Raw genomic sequence first — 26,063 nt, forward strand, 5'->3', positions numbered from 1 at the left:
ATACACCTGACCCACGCTGCAGCCGACGGCAATGTGTGTTTCCGGTTGTCTACTCTGCTTATGACTTAAATTTGGTACTACCCATTACTCGAAATCGATCACTGGGTAGAGGCAATTATCGTAAAGTTTCTTGCCCAGAGAAACAACAGCAAGTGCGGGTGACTGGAGTCGAACTTGCAGGCTCTCGACTGCGAGCCCAACGCGCTAACCACTCGGCCACTGCTGCCGACGCTCTTCTTTGTTCCACTGCTGATCCTTGGCCCTGCTGTCCCAGTAGCATAGGAAACATGGATATTTGGTGTAGCCACTTTGTTGCCCCAGCAAAAAGTTCACCATTTTTAAATCTACACAGATGAGCCAACCATGCTCATGGACATGGTAGGCTACTTTAACTTTTCAAGAACGGTTTTGATATTCTGATACTCTTCTTTCATTGTCACCGAATGTCCTATCGGAATAGAACCGTACACGTTACCATTGTGAAGTAGAACACACTTCAAACTTCGTTTGGAGCTATCAATGAAAAGTCTCCATTCGTCTGCATCATACTGTGGTAATCCCATTTCTAGAAGAAGCCCTTCTATATTGTTGCAATAAACGAAATCATTGTGGGAAGCAAAATATGGAAGCAGTTCTTCTTCTCGTTTGCGATAAAGTGTCACGCTTGTACCAGCTTTGAGAAGTTTCCTTTCAGCTGTAGCCTTGATGCCACTAACTCTGCAGATTGCTTAGGCAAATACAAATCTCTCACTAAATCATTTAATTCCATCTGATTAAACTGGGAAGGCTTGTCTGACAGATCCTCGGGTGCTGGTTGAAAAATTTCACTTTCTCCTTCACTAAACGATGCTTCTGAAGAAGAAATAGCCTCTTCGTGTAGTTCTGGAACTGAAAGTGATGTAAATACTGGCAGTGGCTTTTCATCACTGTAAGGAACTGGCCGCAATGCCGAATCCAGATTTGAATATTTCAAACGATGTTTACTCTTTTTGTTATACCCTTTCACACTAACAAGACAAAAATAACAATCGTCAACATGCTTTCGTTGCTCTCGCCTAATCATGGGTAGTCCAAATTTCATTTGTGAACCTTTTCCTTGCGACCAACTTCTCAGACATTCAACGCAGGTTTTGCACACATTACGAGGAGCCCAGCTTTTGTCCTGGTCTCCCAACTTGACTTTAAAGTAAGCAAGATATGCCCTTTTTACAAACGTGGTAATAGCCTATTGCATTGTTGAGACTTCAACATGAAGCATACACAAATGTAACAAAATATATCCGGATCATTACAACATTTTCTTTTGCTGGAAGCAGACATAGCTTGAGATCAAATATAACCTTTCTTTGTTAGTAGTTTTCTAAGAGCAAGTTTTTCCACAGAAACACCACTATACCAAAAACTCTAACCGACTTGAACTCAAACTTATAAAGTATGAAAATACCTTTTCCTTCTACAAACCACTTTTCAGCTTGAACTCTGATGTTGGTCTGTACAATGTACATGTGCTTTATGAAACTTCTAAATAAATCTTCCTTACTAAGCAAGAATTTATTACTAAGTCAAATCTACTCCCACCAGCTGTCTTCCTACGATATTCCATCTGCACAGAGATAGCAGCTGACCCACAGATAACGCCTGAGAAGCCAAGACAGGGAGTTCAAGCCAGCATGGAAAAACTCAACGTTACCAATCTCCACTATGTCCTATATTACGATTATCATAACAGGAATTTTTTTTATTTTAGAGGAAATCTGAACCAATTTATGAATTTAGTGTGAAAATATCTCTATGTTTGAAAGTTTATAGCTGTCAGAAAATAATTATATTTGACATTTTACTGCATTAAAAAGGGTAAAATTGGTCAATTTCATAAAATAATGGCAACGATAGAAAAAAAAACTTGATGTGATAGAGAAAATCTGAGTTCATTTTCGGATTCAGCGCCCCAAAATTAGCCAAAATCAGTTGTCAAAACCCAAACCTGAAAAAAAAGTTGAAGTTTGTAGACCAGTGTAATAAACGGTAGCCACTTTAACAAGTCGAAATTCTGCCACTGAAATTGACTACAACGAAACCGCCAACCAATCATAAGCTACGGTTTAAGTGACGTAAAATAGGCTACCACTCAGATAAGCTACGGACGGTCTAAAACGGGCTCATTTTGCCATCGTTTATGCTTTTTTGTCGCATCTTATTAGCTACCAATTAACTTCAAACGTTGTTGGTAAAGCTGGCAAGCCATTTTCGACAAATCGTGAAAGCGTTTTATACTTTCTACACAACGTAAAGCACCAAGGCCGTTGACAGGATTTCTTGGGCCCGGTACCAATTTATTTTCGGGCCCCCTTCATCGACAATGTTATGAATATAAAGGTTGTGTACACACTTTTATTGATGTCGTTTAAGCATGGTCATTTAACAAATCTTGCACAATCTTAAAATTTCTTGAACCTCAAAACTTACTATGTCTATCCAGGGGCTGCTTTTTTGAACTTTTATTTGTCACATGGCGCTAGAGTATTACTTTCCGATTCCATTGATGTTTCACTGGTCATTCTAGGCTCACCATAAGAGAATTTACAGCACTGCAGACAGTCAGAAAGTTTTCAATTTGATTTGGGAAAGTTGTTTAGGCCTAGGTCAAACATTTGCTGATTGCTGCAATCTGAAAAGAGGTATTTTTTTTTAAATCCGGGCCCCTTAAATATTCCGGGCCTGGGTCCAAAAGTATCACCTAGATCCCACTGTCAACGCCCCTATAAAGCATTGCCAGGTTTTTCGAATATAACGAGAATAATCTTCTGGCAATTTTGTTTTTTTGTAAGTGTGACTGGCATTCAAAGTTGCCAGATGATTTTAAAATTTAAAGCCCAATCGTCACAAGTAATGAAGAAAGCCTAAAAGTAGCCATGTATATAGGAAAATAGTCAAAAATGAAAAATTTTGGTGAAGAAGGAAGGAAACAAAACGAAAAAAATACGACTGCTAAAATTTTCCCGCGACTCCAAAACAAAACTAGCCCAATTCTGCGGAAAAATTGCAGAACTGGCAACTCTTCTATGTCGCTATACAAAGTTGCCAGATATTTTTTCAAAAATATAGCTTAATTTTATCAAAACTTTCTCAAAAGTGTGGTACAGTATGTTAAATTCAATTCAATTTATTTTTTGCTGCTGGCGCAAACATGTACAAAACGGCAAAGTAAACATACGAATTTGACACCAACAAAAGGGAAAGAATGCAGCTGGAATTTGCAAAAACAATGGATTTTTCAAACTATCTATGACGCCCTTGTGGGATTTCAAATGCTTCATATCGCGTTATAGTACAGTAGAATGAAATTGAGAATGTACTTTGAAGAGAAAATTCCACATTGTTTAAAATTTCTCAAGAGATCACAATGTTGTCAGACTTTTTTTCAAATAACTATGACGCAATTAAAATCCACGACCACTGTTCATTCATTACTACCAGTACCAGATGGAGAATTCTGTCTTAATAATGGAAAACTCAAGACCCCAATTTTGAATTTCTCGAAAAAGGGCAGAGGGGTATGTCTAGACTGGAAACCTGTCTGATACCTTGGGCATTTAAGAGAGAGAAAACCTTTTTCAGATCACGTAGAGATTGCCAGAAACACACCTTCAAACCGAGAATATGTTTTTTTGCAGATTTTTCTTGAACTTTGGGAAGAAAAAATGGTGTTGCGAATTCATGATTAAAGAATTTTTCAAGCGATTGTGAAAAAAACATTTGGCAGCGTCTTGCAACATTTTTTGCCAAACGACACAACTTTTTTTCCAAAACAATTTTAGGATAGCAATTAGCAGCAGCACAGTCGCAGCAGCCTAAGCTAATAGAATTTTTTAACGCCACAGCGGTAGGCTAGTAGAAGGTTTTCTTCTAAAAACCATGCTTCCATTCACTGCACAGCAGTAGCGTAGCCAGGAATTTTGAAAGGAGGGGGTTTTGACTACCCAGCGGCGGGGGTCTGGGGGTCTCCACCAGAAAATTTTGAAAAATTACTTTGAATTTGGTGCATTCCGAGAGCATTTTCAACAAAAATGTGGTTACAAATATTCCTGTAAAATGGTGGTGTCTGGTGGCATAGCAAAAGGATAAGATGATGTTTTCTTCGGCATTTTTCGGAAATAAAGCTAAGTCTCTATGTTTTCTTGTTGCTACTTCCTGGCTGAGATGTTTGGTATTGGCAAAACTCGCTCTTTTAATGCAATTTTGTTTAAAATTAGGCAATTTTTTTTAGACTGAAAGCATCATTCTCAATATCGTGACGTCACACGCGTTCCAAAGGGGGGGGGGGTTGTAACCCGCAAACTCCCCCTTGGCTACGCCACTGCTGCACAGTATAATCCTAGATGGTATAATAACAGACAAAACGTATTTAGTAATTTAGTTTTCAAGACCTGTAAAATAGAACGTTTTCAGGAGTCTTGATGTTATTTAAATGTAGATCCTTGATATGAATATACATACTATTCCCATAACAGCTGGGAAGCTGTCACTCCCATAATGGATTTTGTGCAAACTGTTGCATTACAGAAGTTGGTGTTAAGCAGGGTTTCTCAAACTTGTTCACTCTTGGAACACCAAGTCTTATAAGGAGCTGGTATACAAGTCCCCCCCCCCCCCTTGGTAACTCATGACAAAGACAGGACTCATCCAAACATATTGGGTGAAACTATTTTACCTTTGCTTTACTGTTCACACACTTCAATCCACATGTTTTAGTCAATTCCTCTTTGTCATGAGTTGCCAAGGGGGGGAGGGGGGGGACTTGTATACCAGCTCCCAAATATTATAGTCATTTGAATATCAAAACTTTGAAAAACAACAGTTTTTGATAACTGTTTGCTTGATAGTTCTCTTAATTAACATTTAACTTTGTAAACAAGGAAATGGAAAAATCAAGCAGCTTTGGTTCAACATTCTATGTGGGGCAACACTAAAAGGCGAAAACATGGAAATAAGTGGGGAAAACTGTCAACAGCTCAAGAGAAGACATTTTGTAAAGTTGAAACGATAGTAAAGTACAAGTAGAAGTTAAACAATGACTTTAATTTATTATGAGAAACAACACTTTCAAATGCGTCACATTAGGTTGGCTTTTGAGTAAGCAAAAAACTCAACCAAATAAAAATATATATACAATTACTACGAAATCTCATATATTTGCTTTTTGTCATAAAGTACGTATATTTACAAAATTGTCATTTAGGACTGCATTCTTATTTTTTAGAAGCAAAATGCAAATGTTGCAACATTTCATTCTTTCATGATGGAGTTATCGCTATGTTAAACAATATGGACGCCAAGATCATATTTCCGCATTTTCTACATCGGTGTTAAAGCGCTACTTCTGTGGACAATACGCCATTTCACGCCGGCTTATTTCCGCATTTCCGCCTTTTAGTGTTGCCCTTCTATGTGCTTGAGCCTCATATCTTTGCGGTAACTTTATATTTATTTGCACTTGCATGGAATAATTCAGGTAACATTAAGATGAAATTTCACTAACTGTTAATCTTAGTGAATTAGTTCAAAACCTTTACAAAAGTACCATTCAAAACTGTCAGAGTTTAGCTTCCAAAAAGGCTTTCTCAGGCTTAGAATGAAGATTTGCACAATTAAAAAGGTGATTTATATCGTTGTTGACCCAGAATTTTTTTATTACTGTGTTACCTACAACAGGCTAGAGTGGCAGCTGACATAGATGACTTACAGGTCTTTTGTTGCCATCCTGTTGTGCTGATAGTATACTTAATTTGTATATACATTGTATAATACAGTACTTCTTGATTGTTTATTGCCAACAAAACAATAAACTGAACAGAATGAATGAAGTTTGGTTTAGATAAATATATAGACTATTCTTCAAACTCTCATTACTTAAAGCTGTAATTTATTTCTAAAAGCAATCTGAAAATATTAAATATTAACAGCTTTTTACCTTGCCAGTTGCAAATAAGAATAAAAAATGAGCGCTGTTGTTGATGTAGATATTGTTGTCATTGGTGGTGGTATTTCAGGCCTAACATGCGGTTATTATTTGCAAAAACTTTCTGAAAAAACAGTAAAAGTATTGATACTGGAAGCTAAAGGTAAGTAGTCTGACTAAAAATTTAATAGATAACATAATTAATAAAGTCACAGAAATAAAGTTCATGCATGCATGCAGGTTATAATTTATACCGTAAGCCATATATACTTTTATTCTCTTAAAGTCCTGGATGTTTTTTGACTAAGTATATATATATATAATTGATGTGTAGAGTTTTGTTGCTTTATATTTATTGATTTTTTAGAAAGAGTTGGTGGTCGTCTGTATTCTACTAAAATTCCTGCTGCGAACGGTGATGATGAATGGGATTTGGGTGGTCAGTGGGTTTCCAGGTGTTGTCAATGCCTAAGATAGTTCTTTTCGAAAGGAAACATGCATGTGAAGCTTTGAGACAATTTTTTTTGTGAAACTGCAATTGTTTTGTTGGGTTTTTGCAAACTGGTTTATCAATAATAGCATTTCTCAATTTGTAAGTGGAGAGTTATCAACAACTGGATTGCTCACTTCAGTGTTATCTTGTAACAGTAAGTCAGTTACATGACATGCTTGCAAAGTTTGAAAAGCACCTTTGATATCATTTTGTTATTCACTATCACAAAGCTACGGAATCCTTCTACAGTGTATAAAAAATATGTAGGCCTATTGTGTGATTGTAATCAGAGATGGGCTGGGTTTTAAGTCGCCCACGATTTTATGAGAGAGAAATACAGGAGAGACATTGCCGACCATCGGGCGTGGTCAGCTTAAAACCTACAAGCACCAATGGGCTTGATCTTGAAGATTACTTTTTTGTGTGTGATCTTGATCTTGAAGAACAATAAGATCAAGAATGGCGGTGATAAAAAATCAAGACTCTAGTCTATAGCCGACTTTGGTCATGTAAAGTGGTTTATTGCAGCAATTCAATCAGACCAATAATAAACAATTATTGTTTAGGGACCGAGTATAAACAAATATATTAAATGTGAAAGCATATTATGCTGCCTCTTCTTTGTGTAGTTTTTGTATTTTTGTTTTAAAGCGGTTTATCTAGCCTCAGACCTCTGAACGTTTTATAATAATATAATAATAATAAATATTTGATGTTGTAAGCACTGAGGTGCTTTTTCATCATTCTGATATACATAACGCATTTGCTGTTAATTAGGTTACGGAATGGCCCGTTTCGGTGAGTCCGATTCGGTGAGTCCGATCCCTTAACGGGGGATTTTTTCAATTTTTTTTTTTCAATTATCGGGTACCGTAGCCTAATTATCATTGCCGTATTAGGGTTAGGGGTTAGAGGTTAGGAACTCACCGAATTGTAGCAGACCCATTAGGTTAACAGCTAGTTTCATAACTAATAACTCTAACCATCAATAATATTATAACATATATAAACTTTTAGAAGACATTAGTGGGAGCAGAAAATGAAAAAATACGATCATATGTCCATGAAAAATACATACACAATAGTACTATCACTCAATACATAACATCATAAGATGATTTCAAGGTAAATTTCAATGGATCACTGCTCCAGTGCTTGTCAAGCCTTTTTGATAGCAGATAACAATATCAAGGTTGCCAGATAGGTAAATAGTGCAATAAACATTGATTGCCTATTATCCAGTGAAAGTTGCAAATACTTGAATACCTGAATAAAAGTATCTCATATGAACCAGGCAAAAATTTGGGGAAAAATGATGCCGTTCAAAGGTGTATTTTTTAAGTAGAAAAGCATAAAATTGATTGCAAATTATGTCACTTTTTTGTAGCTTATGTAAATAACCCTGTGCCTTGGGTGTGACGTTGCATTTCTACACAAACGTTAAAAGAAAGAGTTACCAATACCGACTACGGTACCTTTAATAATCAGGGTGCTTATAGTGAAGTTAGTTTTTTTTTGCAACGTTATTAATCAAAAACTTCACTTTTTTCAAGTGTAGAAAAAAGTGATCTTGATCTTCAAGATCACATTGTTTTGCTAATCTTGATTTTCAAGTTCACATATTTTGGTGATCTTGATCTGAAACTGGTTATTAGGGTGGCTCTTAAAATTGAGTTTTTGAATTTTGCTTGGGACACCCTTTCAAATGGTGAGGTTGTCAGAAAAAATAACTCTTGCAAATTTTTTTTTAATTTGAAGTTGATTTAGAGGTGGCCCTCCCCCCCTAAAGTTCTGTGCCCTCCCTCGAAATACCAAATCTGCGTAACTCGAAAACCACTTGAGCTAGAGATACAGTTATTGTGTTAAAAGATGCAGAAAACATGGTTTTCTATCTGCTTTCTGAACATTGAATGTATCTATCTTGAGTAGAAAAGCAGTTATTTAGAAAAAACGCATTTGACCAAATCTTGATTTTACAACCTTTTTTGTGACCACGCAACCGTCTACAAAATTTGTTTTTTTTTTGTCTTAATTTTTGCACCTTAGAGGGAACACTGGTAACGATATTCATTTCAAAATGTAATTCTGGTCAGTATCATACTGGAAGAAGCGATATTATTGACAATATTTTACATATTGCCTTGCGTATCGTGACAGGATGTCTGCGACCTACACCATCGGACAATTTCCCTGTCCTTGCAGGCAACCAACCAGCTGAGTTTCGTCGCGAAGAAGCCATCCTGTCTCTTTCTCGCCGCACTACGAACCCCAACCACTTGCTCCACTCAAATCTCTACGAATCTGTGAGCGAGCAATCGAGCATCCTCGGCAACTGAAATCGAGACACCCATTTGTATGTGACGCACAACTCCTGATGAAAACCGCTGAAGACCAATCCATCAGCGCGGCTACCTGGGAGGACAGCAAATGGAGCTCAGAGTGAAAGAAGAACTCCTCAAGACTCTAAAGTTGTATCTCCGACACCAGCCCCCATCCAACCGGAATGGATAATTTACCAAGGAAGGCCTGGGTGCGGCTCAACCGCCTGCGTACTGGGCTAGCCTACTGGAGTCAGACTATTCCGCTTCAACATGCACAAATGGGGGATGGCTCCATCCGCAATCTGTGAGTGTGGCAAAGAGGAACAAACCACAGACCACACCATCTGTAACTGCACCAAATGGTGTGCGTGGTCTGCTTGAACTGGATGACAAATCAATGGATCAACGGACGAATCAAAGGATTGCTGCTCAACACCTGCTCAAGCATCTAAACAGCATCGCCACTGCCCAAGAGTGGTAAAAGACAGAGCCCTTGACCCCTGGAGTAACAAAGAAGGTTTAAAGTTTAAACGAAGAAGAATAGACAATATTGTTCTTGTTGGAATTTGGAAACAGTTTCCTGTGTTCAGTAACAACTTGCAAAAGAAACTGAAGTTGGTACTCATCTTCAGTTAAGATTTTGTTAAAATCCTGGATTAGACTTAGAGCAACTCCTCTCTCTGCTCTGTCATTGACTACTGAAAGTCCCTTCGCCATGTGTAAAGCTTGAATAAATGCACCATCTTCAGTCCAATGAGCAGGATCCTTTGAAAGTATAATTATTGCTTCATTTTCACCCAACACCAACAGCTGAAGAAGCCATTTTGAATTAGAGGTGCAATACTGATCTAGACCCTTATTGCTAAGAAACGCATCTACTTTGATGCTTGGTCTCCTTGGTGGACGTTCTCCTGTTTCATCTAACATGGTTGCCACCATTAGCTTTTTACTTTCCACAGACAATCGAGAGTCAAACAAGGCTAGACCAACCATTTCTTCGGACAGATACCATAAATGCAGACCAAGCTTTTTGCATAAATCGCCTTCGCCATCCAACAAGTGCGATGCATAGCACCTGAAGCTTGAAAGCGGATTCCACGCTCAGGAGTTTCTCCAAGGAATATGATAAAAAACGGGCATTTTAGCTATGCATGAATGCATAAAAGTTTAGGAATACTTATTTCGTTTATTGCTTTACCAGTTTTACAGGTTAGTTTATGAACTTTGTTTATTGAATAGCTTGGGCCACAATACTTGTTTAGCACTGTTTTGTGCTAGAATACCGAAAACAGGTTTTTTCTAAATAACTGCTTTTCTACTCAAGATAGACGCAATCACTGTTCAGAAAGCAGATAGGAAATCATGCTTTCTGCATCTTTTGACACAAAAACCGTATCTCTAGCTCAAGCAGTTTTTGAGATATGCAGATTTGGTATTTTGGAGGAGGGCGCAAAACTTTAGGGGGGGAGGGCCACCTCTAAATCAATTTCAAATTCAAAAATTTTTTGCAGGAGTTATTTTTTCTGACAACCTCACCTTTTAAAAGGGTGTCCCACACAAAATTCATATTTTTTTCATTTTTTGCCAAATAAGAGCCACCCTACTGGTTATCTTGCCCATCTCTGATTTTAATATAGGTCATATGTGATTGTGTTATGATTACTATTTTTGGTAGTGTGACTGATAATAATATGTCAAGTACTATTCTGCGGATGGAATTAAACAATTTTCATTTTTACTTTTCATTTAAGGAAATGAAGATACGGTATGAAATGCAATTGATCACGAACATTTATTTGAAATGTTTCAGAAAACAAACAAATGTGATGAAACTTCTTGAAGATCTGAACTTTGAAACTTATCCTCAATATATATCTGGGGAAAAAAAATTGATGGTGAACAATTTGTCTGATATTCGTTCTTATTCTGGACTTATTCCAAAGTTTCGTGTTTTAGAACTTCTAGAATTGGATCAGTTGTTACGAAAGGTGAGACATTTGGTTATTTGCAGTAGTTTTTATGTGTTTAATGAGTGTTTCATCGTCATGCATATAACTCAACTGTTTCATTTGTACTATAGATTAATTGGTGTTCAATTGAGTGTGTCGGGCTACTACAAAGCAAGATCTAATGAAGATAAATCCTAAAGTTTACTGCTAAGTTTTAAATTTAGCAGTGATGTACGCGCATACAAAAAATATTGACGCCGTCAGCGCAAACGCAAACGTTCGAGAAACTATACGCCGCATGCGTCAACGCAACTTGTAAAAAAAGTTGGCGGCGTCAGCGTTAGCGCATACTCTAGCGCAAACTCATTTTGTTTGCTAGGTGCCAAACATTCACACGGTATAAACCACTCGAAACAACACACTTTTAAAGCCACTTCGCGATTTCTCGTTACAAGAAATTATCTTTTTGGCCGGAAGGCACATCTGGCATTGAAAATATAAGTTTTTGCCTTTCGAGGAAGAGAGCTTAAAATACTTTTCCATGTAGGGCCATGGATTTGTATTATCATGCTCCATTTCACTTGGAGATTAGTATTACCGTAAGTTATTCCCTGAATACAATAGTGTAGTGTAAGAAACTGTACCATATGCCTATCAAGAAAATTCTAGTATTATACTAACTGTCGCTCCTAGTAATATACTAACTGTCGCTCCCTAAAAATCCATTACAAAAAACACTATTTTTAAAATGATTCCGTTTGAATAAGACTAATGTTGCTTTTAATGCCATAATTCTCTCAGTAAGCTCTATGCTTTTTTCTGATAAGATTTTTAAAAAGTGGGTTAATGGAAGACAAAACTGCCAGACACAAGCAAGTTTAGATTCTGAACTGCACAACTCTTTGTTATTAGCATTCAGGGATAGTTAGCATTAGCCTACTAGTGTTATTAGCAGTAGGCTAGGCTACTCAAAAGCCTCTCACAAAATTGGCTACTGGATGCATGTTTTGCTAAACTGCTCATCAAGTTACAAAACATATATAATTACATACTTACGCAACAGAATGTATAAATTGTCAAGTAAAAATTACCTTAGCTTGATAGCCTATTGTATGTAGGCCTACACATTACTACGCTACATAGCCTACAACAAGAATAACCGGCAAATTAATGTACTACATATAACATACAGTCAGATACAGAGTACAACATCATGCAAGCAATCACGGTCGGAGACCAAATATTTGAGTTTGTTTAGATACATAGGCTGCACTGCTCATTGCCTGAGAAGTTTCTGATTTGCCCCAAAATGCAAGACTTAACTAATATAAATTAAAGTGCTCACAATTTCTTACAAACGCCTTCAACACTGCTTGACTAAAAAAACTTCACACTACGAAGCCAAGTCATTATTTACATTTTACATGGAGCGACATTACCAACCTACCTACTTGCTTGCTTACATTGCATTCCTGTTCTGACCCGTAATTTACTAAGTAATTTCTCAGTAGGCCTAAGTTGTTTTAACTAATTCATTCTTTTTTTCTGCAAGACTTCAGTCTCCACGTGGGACTCTAGCGTCAAAGGCAGTAGTGCGATATACAAACAAACTCCAGCTGACTGAACAATAGATGACACTGTGACACAACACTAGAACAATGGGCAATTGCAAGACGTCAACATTTCGCAGTTTGACAAAAAAAATTGCAAACAACAACAAAGACATTAAAAAGTATGCGTTGACGCTATGCGCTAAAAAACCGCGAAAACTTTACGGCGCATCCTCAAGCGCAAACTATCCAAAAAAATGTGGCCGCAAGCGTTAGCGCAAACAAAAAGTATACGCCGCAAGTATGCGGCGTAGAATTTGCGGCGCATACGTACATCTCTGAAATTTAGTATATACTGTGGAGTTCCCCAACTTGGTATTATACATTTAAGAAAGTTGATAAACACACATTCTCATGGCCTCAGATAACTAGCCCTTTCAGCACCAGACAGGTTTTCGTATAAGTGAAATAATGCAGTTGTTTTTAATTTAGTATAGATGTAATAGTTTAGTATATCATATAAAAAACATTTTGGAAAAATAAAAAGCAATTGGAAAAATAATTGGAGTGCAAGATAGATGGGCAAACGATTTAGCAAAACAAAAGATGGAATTCACAGGACATATTTTGAGAGGATAGGCAGGACAGCTACATCAATTGGTTATTGAAGGTATGGTGGAAGGAAGGAGGTGCAGGAAAGGAAACGAACTTGAGGAGATGATGTAAAGCAGGGCTGACTTGTCAAGCATCAAAAAAGCAAAAAGAGTAGCGAAAGAACGTGACGTGTGGAAACAAATGACAGCCAACGTTCGCCTCGGAGACGGCACATGACGATGATGATAGGAGTAAATTATGATTTTTTAACACAAGCAAAACATAGCCTATGAAAATAGATGGCCTAGAGACGCCATTTAAAAGCTTTCAGAAATGAAGCTACAGGCGATAGCAGATAAAACTGTATACGTCTGCCTAAAAAATTTTTGAATAAAAACACTTGAAAAAACGTTTTAGGTATCGTAAATATAGAACACAAGTACGGTATATACATGTTTATTGCCACTAAACAAAAGCATTTCTTATGCTGACAGTTGTAACAAAGGAGATATTTACCTGAATAATGGCGTTCGAGTTTTAAATTGTTACTGTTTTTGAAATAAATTGTTATTTTATAATTTCTAGGTTGATAAAATGTCTGAAAAAATTCCCATTGATGATCCTTTGAGCTGCGAGTTTGCAAGAGAATGGGATGAGCAGACTTTAGAGACTTACCTTGTCAAATCATGTTATCTTTCAGGTATTATTCAATGTTATGTTGATAATGAACTATGAAGGTTATCTTCTTTTTAAAATAATTAAGCATAGTAGATAAGTTAACATCATTGTTTTTTCAAGTACAAGCACAATTAAAAAATTTGTCATGTCTATTACCGTATTTTACGGACCATAAGGCGCACGATCAATTTATGAGGAAAAAAAAAGAATTTAAAGTGCGCCTTATGGTCCGTAAAATACGGTAGTCTGAATGCTGAAGCGTTTGGATGTTCATCAGGATTAGTATCTTTTTTGTTTGCTTAGAAATGTGTCTATAAGCATCATGGCTAGGGCCGGGGAACTAAGCAATTTGAACTTGTTTTTGCCTTTCTTGTAAAAGTAATGTTAATGTTTGTAATGGCCCGTTTTATATTTATGTTACCTCTCTAAATTAATTTTTCCTGTTACGTATATCGGTCTCACAACGCCCCTAATTTGTTGTTAGTCTTTTGTATTTATACAATGTTATCGAGTGCTATGTGTTATTAGACGCTCTGTCAGTTCTCACAGTATGATTTTTGGTCTTTTTTCTGAGATTTATTTTGAGTTTATTTTTTCATTTTTCATACTTCTCTGGTTTTCTATAGCCAATATTCAACTTCCAATGTATTTTGTTGTGCAGTGAGCAGAGAGATCATTGGCCTTGCAATGAGATCCGTGTTTGGAATTGAACCGTCGCAGATATCTCTATTTTATTTTCTATATTATTGTGCACTTGCTGGTGGTTTTACGATGCTTGTTGACTCGCGGGACGGCGCTGCTCAAGAGTTACGAGTGAAAGTATGTGCAAATTCTCTGCAGAGTATTTGATTTTGACGAGTTACTTTTAATCTTTATTTCGGACTTATCTACCTAAATGACATGAGGATAATTTTCTAATAATTTTTTTTAGTAGGAACTAACTAGTCGCTGAGATCGAGTCCTGGCTTGTGGTTTGTTTTGGGCGATTGTTTCAACAGCGCTTACGCATGGGTGAGAATCTTTTCCTGTGAAAAGATGAGGGAGGTTTAGCAATGCGATTGTCTACAATGCATTTTAATTTGTCAAATTTCAATGTACGTCATCAAATACATACACACTTTCCCCACTGTCAAGTTTCCACAGAACGGGCTTGGCAGTATTTCTGATGCCCAATTTTTTCGTAATTGTGTTGTTTTATGGCGGGTGTTCAATTTCAGGGAACCGTTGCGAAACTACCAGCGAAGCTACAAGAAATCATTGGCTTTGATAAAGTGATTTGTGGAGATCCTGTTATCAGCATCGATCAGGTATTTTGTTTAAGGCTGCCCTCTGGCAAGTGACAGTACTCTTTAGGTAGGATTTGATGAATACGCATTTCACTGCAATCTAGTGGATGCAACTTCACAGCCTTCATACTTTGGTCTATTTTCACTACTTCCAAATTTACCATGAAACTTCGAATTGTCGTTTGAATATTCAAACTAAACTGGTAAGGTTTTTATTGAATTTTTGAACAGACCGAGGAATCGTCGGTCATTCTGAAGACTGAACAGGGAAGGAGTTACCGCGCTAAGCATGTTGTATGTGCAATCCCACCACGCTTTGTCAACCAGATCCGGTTCCGACCGGAATTGCCGATGAGCCGAAGAGAACTTGGATCGCGGATGCCAACTGGAAACATGATAAAGTTCGTCGTTACTTACAAGACTAGCTTTTGGAAGGTGAGGCAGTGAAGCTTGTGTTGAGATCAACGTATCGAATATTTTGTTAGTGATTTAATGTAAGTTTGCAACCATGAAATGATTTGACTTGTTACTTAATTCGCATGAGACTAGAACTTCAAACCTAAATATGCAAATATGTATCGAATTCCATTAAAATGTGGCAGCCACTTGAACATAACAATTCCCTGTAAGACCTGATGACACCGTCAACCAATCAGAACATGTTTAAGTGACTACCGTCCAATTGCGACCCTTCTAGCATTCAGCCAGAGAGTTGATCCTACTTTGAACTTTGTTTAGTAATTACAGACGAAAATATAGTTATGGTTTAGGTGGGAATCGAACACACGTCATCGAAATTACTATCACTGCCTTAACCCACTTGCTGTGGACGGCGAAACATTGACTTAATTTACTTTTTTTTTCCTGCAACTTCTGATTGGTTGAAACGTTGTCTCTGTAACTTCTGATTGGTCCAATGATTCATTTGTTTCATGAAACTTTTTTATGTTAAGTACCTACGTTAAAATGTAGGAATCAAAACAAACATTTTAATGTGTGCTTCATGAACTTGTAGCATTTTTTGATCTATAATTATGCGAATGGAAGTTTTCTAGGACTATTGTGTTAACAGAAGCTTTATTGTCACGACGATGTATGTTTTAATGTTTTATTAACTGGAAAACTCTGCTATATTAAAAACAACTTCTGCACATGATGTGTGCTTTAGCTCTTTATGTGTTTATCTTACGATTTGTTCTTGTTTGCCGGGACAGGGCTCAGTTGTTTGCTGTGTGTGTTGCAGAGCAACGGGGCTTCGGGCGAATCGACTTTATGCTCAGACAAGCAAAGTGTCGGTCCCATTTGTGCAACTTTTGACGCGACTACCTCCAACGGAAGTCCAGCTATAGTTGGATTCATTGCCGGAGAGCACACTTACTACTGGTCATTTCGTACTGTGAGTAACTATTAACTGTCTACCTTCAGAAAAATCGACGTATTGCAGTGTTTGTTTAGTGTTTACATGTTTGCTAAAGTATACTGTAATTAATCGTAGAGGCCTATTGACTGTGAATAAGGCCGTCTCCAAGTATGAAGAAACGCGCATCACCAAGCAAGCGGAAAAGCGTCGAAATAAACAAGCCAATCGAAATTCTTCGTCATCACCGGCGACAGACTTTCTATCCTACCTTTGCGGTCGCACCTACCAGTCACGCAATGGACCTTCTAGCCATAGGGAGAGCATGCAAATGGTGTGATGCTGAACTACAATCTTCGTTTCGAACAACTGCCATATATAATATATTTATACGTTGTTTTACATTACTTTTTCTATCGTAGAAATCGGAACGACAGGAAGCAGTCGTTGAATGTTTGGTGGGAATGTTCGGCTCGGAAGCTCGCAGCAGTTTGATTCATTACGAGGACAAGGACTGGAGCTTGGAACCGTTCATAGGAGGTTGCCCGGTAAGCGTCATGCAGCCTGGCTGTATGATCTTCTTTCATCACGCCTTGAGAGAACCATTCGGCAGGTGAGTGCGATGAATTCTGTGAGTAAGTTTGCAAACATGTAGATTCTAATATTAACAAACTTTGATTCTAATTGTAGTTGACGTTTTTTTAGTTGTTGTACAGTGCACTATATCTACCTAAGTACCAAACAAGTGTTTCTCGGCAGTCGAGTGTAGCGACTAGCGTGAATTGACAGCGATAGACACGTGTTTCGCCCATGAAGCTGGGCTTACCATTTTTTTATCGCACCGCTAATTCATGCCACATAGTTCTCAACAATTGACTGCTTTTATCAGTCAATTGAATCCTTGCCTTTGTGGAAAGAAAACAACTAAACTAACTGTCGCCAAGGGAATGCATTGTAGAGCAGGAGCGATCTTCCTGGCGTCAGCACTACCTGACTACCCACTAAAGAACAGCGAGCGCATTGTGTTTGGCTAACCATACCGGTGTTTCTCGGCAGTCGAGTGTCGTAAGAATTGACATCGATAGACAAGTGTTAACATTTTTTTCTTTAGAATTCACTGGGCGGGAACTGAAACTGGCCAGCGCTGGACCGGTTACATAGATGGCGCTATTGAGGCAGGCGAGAGATCAGCTAAGGAAGTTCTCTCTGCACTGCGATCTTCGCAATCGTGCGATATCAAAAAGCCAACTCCTTCTCCTATTTTCCCTTCTAACAGCACACATCTCGCTGTAGCGAAACGAAAATCTGTCGTATCTTACGTCACAAAATTCTTAGTTATCAGCAGTATAATTGGAGGTGTTATCGCTTGGTGTGTATTAAAAGTGATGTAAAAATGCATTGATTGAACGTATTTTTTTCAACGTTTTGAGTTTTAATAGTCATTTTGATGTTGCTATGCATGTAAAATAAACGTAAAGCATGTTTTCATTGATTCAGTTTTGTTTTTGGTAATCCTTTCATTGATAATGTTGGACTATTGTTATTCAACCAGTTGTGCTTATTTGTGCCAATTTTTTGTTCACGTTTATATAGTTTTTAGCAATTGAAATAAATTATATGCTTGTGAAAAAAAATCACAATTGTCTAAAAAAGTTCACAATTTTTCAAGTAGCTCTCGCTGCACTTACCAAACCAACCATTGCAAAACCATACGTGTTGCTTTTACAAATAACAAAAATGCAGTTAAAAGAGAGTTTTAAAATTGATGTCACGAAATTTATGCGTTTCTTGATATAAAATAAAAGCCACAGTTTCAGCAACAGCGCGGGATTTAATGTTATTTTAATGATGGCTTCCTAAAAGCCGAAAAGCTTCGAGTCAAGTGTTGGTGTTTTTTTGTGTTTAAACTAAGACAACCTTAGCTTCTGTGATGTCGCTTAGTTTTATATGGTTCCGGTACAGCAAGGTAAACCATCCTCGCTCTTTCGTGTTTTATTAAACTGCAAAGCTGTGCTGCACGCGAGTCTCACATGTCCGGAGCGAGATCATCCAAGATGCCTGTTTTTGATTTATGATAACACTTCTGCGTTTCATTTATCTTGTATTTTCGTCTATTCATAGTTTTATGTTGCTGCTTTAATTGCATTCTAAGAAAGATGTACAATGATTTTTTTGTGTATTTTTTGATCAGGATTTCAACTGAATTACTGCAAGATTGCCTTCAAAATAATAATCGTGCAAGGTGTGCTCTTATGCTTCCGTCGTCGCTTTTTTAATTGCTCGCAGAATAATACAAGCATGATTTTCATTCAGTTGCGGCTATTCTTGCCTATAGTAGTTAGCATGCTTGTGATCAGGGCCGTTGCAAAGATAAGTGGTGCCCAATATTTAAACAGATACATATATTTCGAAAAAAGCGTTTTTTTGTCATTTCCTGGCGCTTTGGAAAGATCTCTGGTCAAAAAGCACAACATGTCGCGGTACCTTTGCACAGTGCTGCTACGTTTTTGCAGCGAAAGTTGCAGTATATTTTAGCGGCGATGTTTTTGCCAATGTAGCTGTAATGGGATTAGCGCTACATTTGCTTCATTCTTGATTTTGCTACCCTTTACTTTCCCGTTTGAAATGGAAAAACCATATCCTTTTCAGGTGTTTCAGATGAAACATTGACATGGTTAGTTTAGGAGCTATACCATGACCGTAGGAGCTATACCAATACGTAAGCTAGGCTACTTAAAAAACATGATTTCGTGCAACAAACCATTGGGTCAAAACAACAAGAAAGCTCAGCTTCAACACAAAATCTTTCTGATTTGCAACGACGTCGGTTGCAAGCAAAGTTGCTGCCATTCAGGAGATGAAGTTTTGATCAAACTGTGAGGTCAAAAAATGTATTATGACGTCAATTTTACACTAAACTTGAAACCATGTGAATAAGATTTTTACGGGAGGCTACATTTAAAAAACGAACATGTAAGAAAAGCCGGCAATCAAATTTGAAGCACGAGGCAAAAATTTAAATGAACAACATGGAAAACTGAACTAATTTTGCTTTGGCTGGAACAAATTCTGCTTCCGCCTTGTAAAATTTTAAATGGAAAGAAAAAAAATGCAAAGTGAAAGCTGTAGGTGAGATAATTAAAATCTAAATTGACTACATTTATCATTAATGTACTGCGATGTATTGCTTTGTAAATGTTGGCTTATTAAGTGCGTTGACTATCTTTTAACATCATATCTGTTAAGCGTATATGAGAAGAAAAATAATTTATTTCTAGAAATAGTAAAAATAAATTATCTCTGATGCTACTTTGTGCTAATCTTGCTACACACACAGCTCTCCTTTTATTTGCTTTACCATTGTGAGCTTTGATATAAGACAATAAATGTAGCGGTATGGAACAATGAGAGGAGGTGGCAACAAAAGCGGTGTTTCGTTACTTAGCTACCGTCAATTGTGCTCAAGTCAACTGATTTTAAATCGTTGTCTGAGCTGACTGGGGCCAGTTGTTTTTGATAAGATAATAAATGAGTGCAATCTATCGTTGAAAAGAAGCAGATAATTACCTTTTTTGAGGCAATGAAAGAAAAAGCTGCAGACTTGATTTCACGATTGGTTTAGTCAGTTGAGCATTAAATTTTTCAGAAAGCAATTATAGGTTCACTGCTAACTCAATATTCAATAAAATTGAGTACAAAACTTATCCAAAAATACTTTTTAGTGCAGTGTTTTGTCTCTTATTTAAATACTACACATTATGTTTTACTGTTTCTGTTCAACTACAATTGAGCACCACACCAGGAAGAACTCATAGAAAAATAATCTTACGCATTGCCTAATCCAGTCCAGCATAGCCTAGACCTACAGTAGGCTTTCCAAGTTTCAAAGAGATTTGTTGTTGGTGAGACTGATAACTTTAAATTCACATTTACCTGTAGTAGGACTGTTCAAATATTTTAAAAAATTTGCAAACCTAAAACGCACGAAAATCTCCAAATTCAGGAAACACCCTAAAGTTGGATGATGTGCCGTTACGCCTCGTTCTCCAAAGAGTTACCAAATACCAAATGCTTATGTGCATTAAAAATCGAAATTGGTAGTTTTCTAAAACGAAGTTTTGTTTTGAACCTTCTTTTTTTGCAAAAACGTTTGTTTAATTTATAATCGTTTTTTATGGACTATAATTTTGTTTCGTGCTGGTTGATCCTCACAATGGAATGCAGGCACAATTTTTTTTCGTAACATGTGACTCTGTTGCGAAATAAAATGTGTAGAAAAATTATCAAGTCTTTCTAAACAAACCTACAACATCTACAGACTTGGACCTATTTACTCCATAAACTACGATTCAAATCTTGGAACTAAATTTGGTCATCAGTAGGTTTAACTCTTTGAGAAAAGTTGCTAAGCTATCATTTTTTGACTTGCAGAGTTCCCTGTTTCAGCCATTCACCAATTAAAATATATAAGTCATCATGAGTAAGCAGCGCAAGGTTAAGGTAACAAAAGGAAAGCTTCTGGCTCCGTCAGAACATCCTCCAACAGAAGATGGTGAGATTTTGATAAATTTACGTTTTATTACTTTTTTCGCTTGTAGAAAAAGGCCTACAAAAAAGCGAAAATACGGAAGAAACAAAAATAAGTAGGCCTAGGCCTAAGCCACAGAAACAGTACGAAAGAAGCAATGGTGTCTAATATTTATCATCATCAGCCAGTCATGCCACTGCTGGTGGTGGCAGATGGTCTCCGCATGCGTTACCAGACCATTCTGTATTTCACTGTTCTCATACTAGTGATGCCAACCTTTTCTTTAATGCCACCCCGTCCTCTTCTTTTCGGTCTCCCTCCAGTTCTTTTTGCATATCTTCGAGTGCGTTGGGATGGCGCAACGGATAAGGCGTTGGCTTTCCAATTATGCAAACCTGGTTCGACTCTCCCGGCTTCAGCTGGTTGTTGAAAACACCGCTCACCTCTAACCTACTTAGGGTGTAATAAATTGGGCGGGCAATTGCTGCAGGAAAGGCGACCGAGCGAAAGGAACTGGCCATCCTACTCTCCTTAGTGCTAAAGGCTTAGTACAATGAGAACCTTATCTTCTCATACCCGACACTTGAATCAAGTGTGGGACCACCTTTACCTTTTAATGTGCATTCTATGGTTATTGTGACTAAAGTTAGTCTAAAATTAGTCTAGATTAAATTAACAAAATATTTTTTCTTTCATTGGGCAGGTCCCAGTTCCAATTTCCCATTTTGCAAGTCGTTTGAATGTTCAAGATCTTGACGGAAAGTCAAGTATGAAACCTACGCAGCAAACGTTTTTATTTGCAATATTGTCCTTACTAAAAATAAATCATTTTTTCCACTAGGTTTCACGGACGACATGAAATCACAGAGAGCTCCCAGTGAAGCATCATTCGCCATCGCACCGAAGAAAGTTCAATACGAAAACACTTACAGAATGGACCCAGAGGTAACCATGTTAAAGGGGCAGCTTACTTTACCTCATCTAAGCTGAGTGAACTAAACCTCATGTTAGATATTGATAACAAGAACTTCAGAAATAACGTTAACTTCATACAACTTTGTTTTGAAATGTGTATAAAATAATAGTTAATTGTAGGTACGGCCCGATAGCAAGTGTCTTGCATATCGGACAAGACGATCAATGAGTTAGGCCACGTTTCAATCGTAGCATAAAAATATTAAAATACTAAACTGCAAGAAATAAGGCCGGCTTACAGTAGCCTATATTGTCATGTGAATGTTTATTGCAGTAAGAACCATTTCTCCAAAGAAAAATGGTTGAATGCTATTATACGCCAGACTATTAGACCTAAATGATATAGGTACAAAATTTAAAAAGCATATTTTTATACAGCTATGCAGCATGACTCTACAGCAGTGGTTTTCAACCAGGGTTTCGCGGAATCCTAATGTTCCGCCAGAAAGTCTAGGGGTTCCGCAAGTTTACATTCAAATTCGAGAGTCTATTTTATTATTATATGCATATTGTTTAAATATGATCAAATATTGATTAGATTTGCCACTATTAATAAATTTGCTACACTTTAACACGTTCGCTGCGATCCCGAATTTTCGTTGTTTTCTTGTGGTGCGATTACCTTGAACTTTCTGCTTTCCCGCTAAATTTCGTTGACATGTTTTCTTAGCTTCAAGGAGGTTTTTCAGACAGTTTAATCGTTTTTACACCGGTGGGTCAAATCGCCGTAAACGTGTTAGAGATCATTTTGTTTTGCCAGTAGGTTATTAGGTTTGTTTTTATATATATTCTATTTATAATTTATAAAATTCTGCTTACAGCTTTACAAGTATGGATAGATTTTTGAAAAAACGTCAATTAGATACAGATGAAGAGATGCAGGCTCAAGTTTCTCATTGATTTTTTTATGAGAATTTAATTTTATTAATTAAACGATGTTTTTTGCATAAGGCAATTAAATTATTGAACAGTGGTTCCTCAAGCTTTTGGAATGTTTCATTGGGTTCCGTTCCACCAAAAAGGTTAAAAACCACTGCAGTCTACAGTAACAATTATATAGTAGGCCTATACATTAGTTTAATGGCGATTTTTTGATATAACAACTAAATATATCACAGATGCGTTTTAAATCGTACGAGATTGAAGGAACGGCATTTGAAGTGCTGAAAAAGCATCTTGACAACAAAACCTACGATCCGGAAATGGGCCGAAAAGAATGCCAAACGATTGCGTCTAAAATATCAGAAGCCTTGAAACACAAAGGCTACAAAAGATATAAGCACGTCGTCATTGTCAGTATTGGCAGTGTCAAAGAAAGACCAGGAGTCTATCTTGGCAGCAGGTGTTTATGGAATGATAAAACCGATTCCTTTGCGACAGTTCGTTTTCAAAATACCTCGCTATACGCTCTGGCTATGATTTATGGACTGTATTACGAGTAAGTCTTCTTATTTGTAGACTTTTTTCTTGTTTCTGTTGAAAACCTATTTTGAAATTTTTTTTTGTTTATTTAAGGGTACAGTTACATACAAATTCACAAAATATTTAAGTATTACTGTATACTATGGTAACATGCAATCAAATAGACTAACCTTACTCCATTATTCGAAAGTTATGTCTCAAGAGGCCTATCACGTTTCAACTATAGATCGATACTTGACGTAAAAGTAAGAAAAATATCCAGAAGCTTAGCAACGATTCCGTAATGTTTGGTTTCGGAAATAATTATTGTGAGACATATTGGTTTAGAGAAAATGGCGGTAACATTTTAGTTATTTGGAATACCCACACTGCAATCACCTGGTTTTAATTAAATTTTTGTCATAAAAACTGAAGCGAGATAATATCAATTTAGCGTACAATCAAATTCATTTGTATTAGCTTCCATTGCGACCCAGAGTTCAGGTTACTTGCCACATTTGTTACCACTATCGAGTTCTTTTCACTTCTTACCTATGCGTATTTATCAGTGTTGCCCTGTATAGCCTACGGAGGCGGTGATCAGAATTACACTAAAACTATCTTTTTTATGTGTTTATTGTTTCTTCGTCCTTTTGTACATTTTGCGACTTTGCAAGTTTTAAGCATTTGATGAAATGATGTGACACTAACTTTTGTTCATTAGTAAGGCTGTTCGAAACAAAAATATTTTAAATGCTTTGTTTTGACACTAAATTTTTGCTTTGGTTTCGTTTTGAACGAAATGTATTTTCATTTCGTTGTAAGTTTTAAACAATTTTTTTCTAATGATTCAAGTTAACAAGTGTTCAACACAACAATATTTTAAAGTTTCTTAAATATTTCGTTTTGATGCAACTCAAAAGTCATTCTCTTAATTTCATTTCGCACCATTCGATTAAATTTAATATGAAGCATTTTGTATCGTTTCAAAAAAATTAAAAAAAATTTTCGAACAACTTTATCTACGAGAAAAAGTTTGCAGAACTTGAAATTTTGTGTTATCAACTTAAGACAACTTTCGTCTATATACTGTAGTACCAAAGCCATTTTTAAGCCATACTACACTGATAGCATTGGCTTGAAGCTAGTTCAACTTTTCTAAAAGGAAAGAAAACTAATGTCCGTTTTCAATGAATAGGCCTACTCCCTTTTAATCTTTCGGCTACTCTTTTAATGCTTGTCTAGGCTGAGCTATTGCATATTACTCGGTTTGAAATATTTGTAAGTATTATTTTACAAACTTTCGTTCCGTGATTTCGTTTCGTTTGTTGATCTATGATAAAGCAGAAGCAATGATAGCAAAGAGGAGTCGGGAAGTGCAGCTAGCATCGCTTGACCAATGACCATGCCAATGGGGAAATTAAATGAAAGGAATACAATAGGCGGACCTATTTTACAGAACGTTAAGCTTGACATTGGATATCATATTTTAATATCTCACAAAGAAAGTTTGAAAAACAATTGCGTGGCTTTATATTTCTGTCAACTTGCATTTTTTCAAGCGCAGCCTACTATTTTTTCAATGTAATGTAGCCTAATCCTAAGGAGAAAGTTTAACAGGATTGGGAACCTCCGTTACAGGATTTAAAAGGATAGGCCTATAGTTACATGGTGATGGAAATGCACGCTTTGGTGTTTGGTGTATTTTTATGTGTTTTTGTTGCTTTGGTATGGTATGTGAAACAATATACCTTGCTACATCACTTGTTGCATACAAACCTGTTTGGGTTATCTTAATCGCAGCCTTAGCAGACACGTGTCAGTTTTTTTGTTGCCACACAGTGATGGCTATTGCATGGAGCTTTTTTCAACGGTCAGAAAAGATGCTGCAGGGGTCTATATTTTCAGTAGTTAAGTAGAAAATTTAAAGTTATGTAACTTTGTTTTAAATACTGACCTTTCAGTAGGCTACATCATAGCATACATTTTGTATATTTCCAAATATGCTTGCTATCCAGATCAGGAAAGAAAACTATAAGTTTGTTTTTTGTTGTATAATTTTTTTATCAGGCAGAGAGCCTTTGGCTTTGATTCTATATTCAGAATGTTTGATAGCATGTTACATTCTGATTCTTTATGAACTAGTAAAATTACTTCTTTTGCATTGATTCAACGTTGGCAGACGTAGACGTAGGCGTATGACTGACTTTCGTGACAACAACAGCAATTATAAAACAGTAGGCTGGACAGAAAAACTGCGATAAAAAGTACTGGAAAGAGCTTCAGAACTTTAATAACGATATGTTGTTATCAGAGTGCTTATAAAGTTGTGACTATATTGTGCAGGAGCGGGATTCCATCACGAAATTACCTTCGACATGAACACGTGGACTTTACACTTTGAAAGCTTAAACTAAAACACGAGAATAAAGACGAAATTTGTTTGAAATTTATGGCACCTGACGGACGGATGCTATTTCAGGACCTTTGCATTCATTTCAGGAGCGGACAGTTTGATTGAAAGTCTAAAAGAAATCTTTTTTTGTCGATAAACTTAAAAAGTTGTCAGCATTAAAAAGAAAACTATATTTTAACTCAAGTGGGCACTGCAACTTTGCGTATTTACTGAAATACCGATGTAATCCATTTGGAGGTTAGATGTAATGCTTTTTGCGTATGCCAACATAATAGCCCACGACTAGGAGAGATGTGTGTGTTGTAGAGACAGGCAAGGCACTAAGATATTGAAGTGATGGCAATCGTAGCAAAATATTTGCGAAACAGTTCATACGTTAGTGGCATCATGATCGTAAATAACGACGCATTGCTTCCAACCCTCAATACGAGGAAGAAACATGATGATGATGATGTTAATGGCAGCAATGATATCAGTTGTTTAGGCGGAGTCGCTACCATAGCCTACCTCTACACGAAGTCAAGGCTGAGGCTGCGGCAAGGTGTGTTTCATTTCA

At 36.9% G+C, this 26,063-nt stretch overlaps 2 protein-coding genes across 4 annotated transcripts; both read left to right on the plus strand.

Moving 5' to 3' along the window:
- Positions 1–5,985: 5,985 nt before the first annotated feature.
- Positions 5,986–18,495, plus strand: LOC145775347 (putative flavin-containing monoamine oxidase A). 2 transcript variants are annotated; one of them, XM_082586631.1, is made up of 10 exons: positions 5,986–6,122; positions 6,327–6,414; positions 10,584–10,761; positions 13,452–13,566; positions 14,206–14,363; positions 14,762–14,851; positions 15,062–15,265; positions 16,074–16,226; positions 16,610–16,800; positions 17,299–18,495. In XM_082586631.1, exons 1-10 carry the CDS (start codon positions 5,999–6,001, stop codon positions 17,576–17,578), a joined length of 1,581 nt encoding a protein of 526 aa, XP_082442757.1. In that variant the 5' UTR covers positions 5,986–5,998; the 3' UTR covers positions 17,579–18,495. The 2 variants fall into 2 exon arrangements, with proteins under 2 accessions (XP_082442757.1, XP_082442759.1); XM_082586633.1 differs by lacking the exons at positions 5,986–6,122; positions 6,327–6,414 and adding an exon at positions 6,440–6,606.
- Positions 18,496–19,143: 648 nt separating this feature from the next.
- LOC145775348 (dynein light chain Tctex-type 5-like) lies at positions 19,144–25,540 on the plus strand. Of its 2 annotated transcripts, none has more exons than XM_082586634.1 (5): positions 19,144–19,316; positions 20,619–20,739; positions 21,557–21,660; positions 22,809–23,128; positions 25,438–25,540. In XM_082586634.1, exons 2-5 carry the CDS (start codon positions 20,664–20,666, stop codon positions 25,493–25,495), a joined length of 558 nt encoding a protein of 185 aa, XP_082442760.1. In that variant the 5' UTR covers positions 19,144–19,316; positions 20,619–20,663; the 3' UTR covers positions 25,496–25,540. The 2 variants fall into 2 exon arrangements, with proteins under 2 accessions (XP_082442760.1, XP_082442761.1); XM_082586635.1 differs by having other exon boundaries at positions 19,144–19,312.
- Positions 25,541–26,063: the final 523 nt, after the last annotated feature.

The sequence above is a fragment of the Aplidium turbinatum genome, chromosome 8 (genome assembly GCF_918807975.1).
Source record: "Aplidium turbinatum chromosome 8, kaAplTurb1.1, whole genome shotgun sequence".
NCBI classification, from domain to species: Eukaryota; Metazoa; Chordata; class Ascidiacea; order Aplousobranchia; family Polyclinidae; genus Aplidium; species Aplidium turbinatum.